This window comes from Notothenia coriiceps, unplaced genomic scaffold, assembly GCF_000735185.1.
Source record: "Notothenia coriiceps isolate Sejong01 unplaced genomic scaffold, NC01 NC01_scaffold00008870, whole genome shotgun sequence".
Classification (NCBI taxonomy): domain Eukaryota; kingdom Metazoa; phylum Chordata; class Actinopteri; order Perciformes; family Nototheniidae; genus Notothenia; species Notothenia coriiceps.
The window spans coordinates 9152-17095 of record NW_011341571.1 but is presented as its reverse complement, the minus strand read 5'-3'; the positions used below and the strand labels follow the sequence as shown (position 1 = coordinate 17095).

The window sequence follows — 7944 nt, the reverse complement described above, 5'->3', positions numbered from 1 at the left end:
CATTAAAACAATTTGCGCTTTCTGTTTAATTTCAATGTCCGGGTTTCAACATGGATTCAATATTTCTGCCCAACCATATTTCAACATTGATTCACTCATATTTTGCTATCTCATTCTGTATAGGCTTCTCTTAACGTTTTGATTCCAACTAAGCTCAGACTCAATATATGCAGTGTAAATTACTGTCCTTGTTTACTTAAATTGGCCATCACCGTTTACCACATGATGTAGAAATACTTTAGGTTCACTGCTTACTGACGTTTTCTCTTTAAGCTACAATCAATTATAACCAAAGCATATAAGAAAACCAGTGTAATAAAAGTCACTGAAACGCACAGTTAAGTTTACCATACAAAAGTAGGTCTGTTTGCATGAATATATGTGTAACTTTGATAGGCCTACTAAATGAGAAAGTGCATGTTTTATTTACACATTTAAAAAAGCTAAACTATCAACTACCAAACCCAATGTGAATTCATAATCTGCCCTGTTAGAGAGGGTTTAGGCAACTGTTAGACAACCTTGGAATCAAAATAAACTTAAATTGTTTTGTTTATTGCACATGCTTAAAGGATTATATTGATGCTCCTGACCTCAGACTCAGAGCAAAGGGATGTTTTACAATCACTGAAGTCCGGACTGTAAACGGTTCATGGAACTTGAAAACTATGCACAAGAAAGTTATAAGTTCTTAACCACTGGGGTTTTACAAATAGGGCTTGTTAACTTGTCCATGGAAATTAAAGTTCAAATTAAGGTCACCCATGGCCTCCTTCCTATATAAATAAGAGAAAATGAGAAGCCCCTCAGATGCAGACACACATGTGTCTCTGCTGTACTAAGAACCCATGCATATGTTCTCTCTGCTCCGATGACTAACAGCAGCCATTGGTTGTCTCCTGTACTGCCCCTCACAAGCTTTGGCAATGTGTTGATGTTTATTTTCAGCATTTCTCTGGCTACATCTATCATTGTCCTCAACGTGTCTGTGTCCCTCTCCATCCTGCTGAACAAGGCTCTGCGCAGCGAGAACCGCTTCATGTATATGCTGAGCACCTGCCTCAGTGACATCTGCTCCGGTGTGTCCTATTATTATGCCGGTGTTCTTGACGTGAGAGATAGCTTCGACTCACCTACAAGAACTTTTTACATTGTACCCACATTCCTTGGGCTGTCTTACATGGCAATCCTGGCCGCACAGGCCGACAGGTACCACGCGGTTGTATCACCTTTTAAATACTCCCAGCTCATGACCCGAAACCGGACCCTGCTGGTCATCTTCGTCTACTGGGTCTACGCTTTCCTCATCGTGGCTGTGTACAACTTGGTCACAGTCGGGATGGCCAAGAGGGTCACGAGCATGGGTACGTTTGTAGGAAACATATTCACGGTGATTATAATGATAGGGCTGAATGTTAGGCTGTTCATTATAGCTAGGTTCCAGCTAGGGAGGGAGCCGCCCTCTGAGGAGAGGGACAGCAAGCGCTCCTCCGTTTATCTCATACTGGTGGTGGCAGTGTTTTTCTTAGGGACGTGGCTTCCTATATTCAGTCATATTATTGTCTGCAATTTCTTTGGTTCCACCTGTTATAGCTTCAGAAATGAAGGCACTGACCCTCTGCGCATTTTGCCCCGAGTTAACGCTGTTCTGACCCCCATCCTGTACATCAGAGGCTGCTCTGCGATCAGAGCCACGCTTCTCACCAGAGTGTGGAGACACTGCTGCAGGAAGAAGAAGAGGGTGATGTTGGACGAGTCTGAATGTGCACGCAAAAGTTGCAGTACATGATAGTTAAATCCGTAAAAAATTATTTGGACACACTTGAGCCCAGAAGGAATTAAATCTGCTGCAGAAAAACGGATTTATATTACTTAAGTCAATATTTATCATGCTTGTTGCGCCTTGTTGTTGACACGCATATATTCTAGCTCGCTATGGATTGCCACTTTAGGACCTAAACTCAAACTACAGAATCTTTTTTTCTTTTGTATGTTTCCCCATGTTCATTTTTGTTGAATCTTGCTTGAATGTATTTGTCTTGTTGTCCTCACTTGGCTTTATGACACAAGCAGTCCCTGAGGTTTGTTTCAGAAATATGATTGATGTCAAACTTAACTTGGTTTTAAATCCATGCCAACCCTACGTATTTAAGACTACTCATGGGTTTTTATTATGAACGCAAGCTGTCAAACCTAGTTTAAGGACATTTTCAGGCTTTGTGTTTCTTGGAAGATGTTGAAAATGTTTCTTCATGAAGTCAGATTTTGTAAAGCTATATAATTTCCTTTGTTGTCCTCAAATCGCATTAAACGTATTTTGATATTGTTGTTAAAGTTATAGTCTGAACGTCCTAGTACGTGTTCTACACATAAACTCAGTTGCAAATAAACAGATTATCTATTGCCTGTTTGAATGTTATAGTATAAATTACGATATTAAAAAAGTAAAAGTTATCAATAATTAAAGGTTTAGGCTTTATGGCTTCCCTGTTGTGTCGTGACATCTTCATTTTTCGATATAAACTAATTAATTTCCTTCTTTGAAACAATACAATCTGAAAAATGCAAATAAAGTGTGTCTATGCCTTTATAAATACTTGTACTGATAAGCTTTCACGGTCTTTATGTTGCTGTTGGTCCTGTAACCTTGAATTAATACACAATTTGTTGCTGCAGTGAATGTTAATTGTTTGTCATTAAAAGGTAGCACAAGGTGAAATAACTGTGATCGGTCATATGTGTTCACTGAATTCAAGTTGCACATAGATATTTGATTTATGTCATACCTTAATAACTTTTTCCCCAAATACTACCTCTTCAGAGTATATCTTCAGATGGCTACTAAATTAAGATTGGTCTTCAACAATAACCAAAACTTGCTGTAGGCACTTAAACCAGCCATACCAGACGCGTGAGCAGCTCCCAAATGTAACAGTCCACAACACCGTATATAGTTGTAAAGCTGATGGAATTTATCACATCAGATACAAGGGCATCTTCCGATGTATTCCAAATGTTTCTTATTGCAGCATTATAGGTCAAAGGTCAAATTATGTTGTCCTCAGGGTCATGGAAAGTATGCTATGTAAGTTTATTGTATTGTATTGTTCTCATACCTTTTGTGTCTCTTGTATCGTTCATAACTTTTATGCGGGGACTGGGGCTGGAAATAAGACAAGATGGTCTAAATCCTTTTAGGCCTCATTTTTATGACACAGTTGCAATTCAAAATCATTCTGCTCTCACAAATGCCTGATTTACCATCTGCAACCCTATTTCCAGTTATTGACAAAGGACCATGGCAGGGCCTTCCTCCAGATGAGTCTGCATGGACATGAAGTTTTAAATCATAAAAACATAACCAACAAACATAACATTACAACAACACAAACTATTACAAACACTATTTTAGCCCAGGTTCACATTGCAAAAAGTTTAGCAAAAATGTTCTCATAAAGTATTGATCAAACATATTCTGTGATGACCATTCAATTGTATAATAATTTCATCTCCTATTGCTGGGTTACATTAAAGTTTGTCCACTTTTTAGTCATTGAATCATACAGTATGAACTATGAGAGCTTTCACCCTACCATATTCGACTAAATCATTTCATATTTCAGCCACTAGAGAGAGCAATGCACCATGTCTCCACTATGATTCTAAAAGACTTTTCTCTGCTCTTGGCAGTACATCCTCGTCCTCAAAAATAGGCCCTCACAGTTTAGACAATTATGTAGAAATACTTTAGTTTAAATGCTTCATCCACTGAAGTCTTTTCTTCAAGCACAATAAACTATAAATATAAAAACGCAAACCAGTGTCATAATAGTCACTGAAACTCACAGTTGAGTGAACCCATTCAAAAATCTCTGCTTGCATGAAGCTATTTTGATCTGTGACATACTGTTCGCAGTTTTCCAGCAACAGTGACTACTAAATGAGAAGTGTTTTATTTACACATTGAAAAAAGCCATACTATCCAGTCAACTATACCGAACCCAATGTAAATTCATAATCTGCCCTTTAACCCTCCTGTTGTGTTCGTTTGCCCCCCCATACTTTGGTGTTCTCGGTCAAATTTGACCGGTCCTGTTCTAAATGCTCTCACATTAACAAAAAAAACATGAATCATCACCAAATTTTATCTAACACCCTTTCAAATTGTAAATAATGTATCAGACTACTGCTATACATGACAAACTGCAGTAAACAAAGAATACACACTGATCATGTATTGTTTTGTATTTTTGTGATATAATTAACATTTATTGTAAAAAGAAAAAAAGCATTCAAAACAGAGAGCAAATTCAAAGACCATCAGAACATCAACAAGAATAGTCGTCTGTGTGTGTGTGTGTGTGTGTGTGTGTGTGTGTGTGTGTGTGGCAGGTGTGGTTCACGTTGGGGGAAGGGTGTTCTTCAGTTGCTTCTTCCTCAGTGGTCTTCCTCAGTGGCCTCTTCCTCGCCATCTCAAAAGAGTCTGGATCAAAATCTGGATCGATATTGTCTTCCATTTCTGAGACATATTCTTCTATTTCGCGTTCCCTCTTCATCTGGCTCAAAATTGTGGTCAAGAACCTCTCTGACAGATAGCAGCGTAATCAGTTGCCTACTCATGGTGCTCATGGAGTCAAATGAGAGCAAGGCAAAAATAAAATTATACATTGCACATTGTTTAGTCAGCCTCGTGTGGTTCACGTGGGGGGATGGGCACATAAGAGCGGGAAATGCAACAAATTGGTGTGTGTGTGTGTGTATGTTTTTATATAAGGGTGGACCCTTATCAAAAAAGTTAAATTTTATAAAAGGTGGGCCAGCAGCAGCTCGTTTGCATTTAAAGCTACATACACAGAATCAGCACTTTTGAAACAGGGCTGAAACAGAGGGGTTTACGGCATGATACAATGATCTGTGTAGTATTTTCAGCAAAACACTTCAGAGACATGTTTTGTATATGTCTGAGACTTGTAATAGGATGTTGAAAAATAGTATATTAGGGGACCTTTAAAATAACTCTTATTTGCCAAATGCATCAGAAAGCACTTTTCAAAAATAAGCATTTCAAACAGTAATGTGTGACATTTAAAAAAATACATCAGGCTTTGTATTTTTTCTAAAAGGAGAACAGATTGCCAAGTTGACTTGTTAGGGTTAGGCTTTGTTAATCACTCTAGCCAGAGTATTTTTTAAAGTTCAAAGCTAAGGTGCCCATACAGAAGCTCAGGAGTAAATGTAATTTCCTGTTCGGACCTGCAGATCATTTCACAATAGCCACTTCTCTTCTTCATTAGTTTTCTTCTTCTCTTTTTTCTGGAAAAACATACCATCTGGCAGGAGTCTCCACCGAAGGTCGAGCCCCTGGTACTTTTGTTTGAGCTATTTAAGCAAGAGATAATAAAAACACGCCTTTAGAAAAAATAAGCTTGTCATAATGTTGTTATGACATTTTAAAGATAAAAATGTACTTCCTGCAAAATTGCATCGGACACCGCTTTGTCGTCTGGATGGATCTGACTTTATTTCCACCCTCACAATCTTTACATGTTTTTTTTAGGTCTAAACGAACAGAAAAAATACATCGGTAAATGTACTTCATCACATTCCACCACTTGACTTTAAGTTTGCTTTCAATCACTTTGGCGTTTAGATATAGACAATGTACTTGAGAGAATAGATAGATAGATAGATAGATAGAAGTAATGCTCACCCTTATAGCAGTAAGGACATTTGCCAGTACAGCGTCTGTCCCACCAATTCTTGGAAGAGGACCTTAACAATGTCAGGTTCCATCAGTATTTGGCTGACCTGGCTCCCAGTGTCTGAAGGGACTTTTACTCTGATCCGACCATTGCCACTCATCTATAACCATAATATATTGGATACATTTCTGTCCGTCTTTAGAACTAACCACAGCACTGAAACAGCTCTAATGAAAGTAGTTAACGACCTAAGAATCATCACTGACTCCAACGATAGCTGTTCTCTTTTTGTTAGACCTGAGTGCAGTTTTTTGATACTATTGATCACAACATTTTAATAAGTCGTCTGGAGAAGTGGGTGGGTCTCTCTTCGATTGTCTAAAAACGACAGCATTTTTTTTTATAAACTTGGGAGACTGTGTGTCAGATACAGTCCACATTCAGTATGGTGTTCCTCAAGGAAGCATCCTGGACCTATCCTGTTCTCTCTGTACATGCTCCCTATAGGCAACATTATTAATCAGAATGATGTCAAATATCACTGTTATGCTGATGATACGCAACTGTATGTCTCCATTTCGCCAGAAAACCCAAGTTCTTTTAATGCACTTTTAACCTGTCTCAATTATGTTACCATGTGGATGAGAATTAACTTTTTAAAACAGAATGAGCAGAAAACAGAAATGTTAATTGTTGGTCCAAAATCAGAATGGCAGAAACTTGAGTGCGTGTTCCCCCCAGTGAATCTTAGAACAGCAAACTCCCTTGAAATGTTTAAAAGCAAATTAAAAACCTATGTTTTTAATATTGCTTTTAATTTGGGTTAACTTTCAATTGTCACTATATCATTGTCCATATTTTACTGTCTCCCGTATCCCCTGTGAATATTCCAAAAATATATTTTAAGATCAAAAGGTTCCAAGAGAATAGGAAAAACACACACATGCTTAGTTAGTATTGGTTTTCAGGTTTTTGCATGCACCTTTCATAAAGACACAGTGTCCAATTATCTATATAAAAGCAGCTGAGGCTTAAGTTTTTGATAAATCTCAATAAAAAAAGGGTGATACCTGATCAGAGGGTAATTTAGATGCACTAATAGGCTATTATAATGGGTACAAATAAGGTTACATTGATTTGTTTATTGCACATGCTTAAAGGCCTCTCTTGATGCTCCTGAACTCAGACCCAGAGCAGAGGGATGCTGCTCTTTTATTTTTTATAATCACTGAAGTCAGGACTGTAAACGGCTCAATGGAACTTGAAACCAATGCACGAAAAAAGTAGCTGCGGACTCTTTAGTCAAATTTGAATATGTCGACAAGTTGTTAACCTCTGTTTTTTTTTTACTCAGGGCTTGTTTACTTGTTGTCCATGGAAATTCAAGTCACCCAGGGCCTCCTCTCTCTATATAAATAAGAGAAAATGAGAAGCCCCTCAGCTGCAGACACACATGTGTCTCTGCTGTACTAAGAACCCATGCATATGTTCTCTCTGTTCCGATGACTAACAGCAGCCAGGGGTTGTCTCCTGTACTGCCCCTCACAAGCTTTGGCAATGTGTTGATGTTTATTTTCAGCATTTCTCTGGCTACATCTATCATTGTCCTCAACGTGTCTGTGTCCCTCTCCATCCTGCTGAACAAGGCTCTGCGCAGCGAGAACCGCTTCATGTATATGCTGAGCACCTGCCTCAGTGACATCTGCTCCGGTGTGTCCTATTATTATGCCGGTGTTCTTGACGTGAGAGATAGCTACGACTCACCTACAAGAACTTTTTACATTGTACCCACATTCCTTGGGCTGTCTTACATGGCAATCCTGGCCGCGCAGGCCGACAGGTACCACGCGGTTGCATCACCTTTTAAATACTCCCAGCTCATGACCCGAAACCGGACCCTGCTGGTCATCCTCGCCTACTGGGTCTACGCTTTCCTCATCGTTGCTGCGCACAACTTGGTCACAGTTGGGGTGGCCAAGAGGATCACGAGCATGGGTACGTTTGTAGGAAACATATTCACGGTGATTATAATGATAGGGCTGAATGTTAGGCTGTTCATTATAGCTAGGTTCCAGCTAGGGAGGGAGCCGCCCTCTGAGGAGAGGGACAGCAAGCGCTCCTCCGTTTATCTCATACTGGTGGTGGCAGTGTTTTTCTTAGGGACGTGGCTTCCTATATTCAGTCATATTATTGTCTGCAATTTCTTTGGTTCCACCTGTTATAGCTTCAGAAATGAAGGCAC

General features: G+C 39.2%; 1 protein-coding gene across 1 annotated transcript; it reads left to right on the top strand.

Annotated features, from left to right (window-relative positions):
* Nucleotides 1-871: 871 nt before the first annotated feature.
* On the top strand, nt 872-1789 carry LOC104944805 (melanocyte-stimulating hormone receptor-like). The gene has a single exon (XM_010770382.1). The coding sequence runs from the start codon at nt 872-874 to the stop codon at nt 1787-1789; it is 918 nt and encodes a 305-aa protein (XP_010768684.1).
* Nucleotides 1790-7944: the final 6155 nt, after the last annotated feature.

Bases quoted from the DNA above. Each gene is read 5' to 3' on its own strand.
- LOC104944805 (XM_010770382.1), top strand. From the start codon at position 872: ATGACTAACAGCAGCCATTGGTTGTCTCCTGTACTGCCCCTCACAAGC.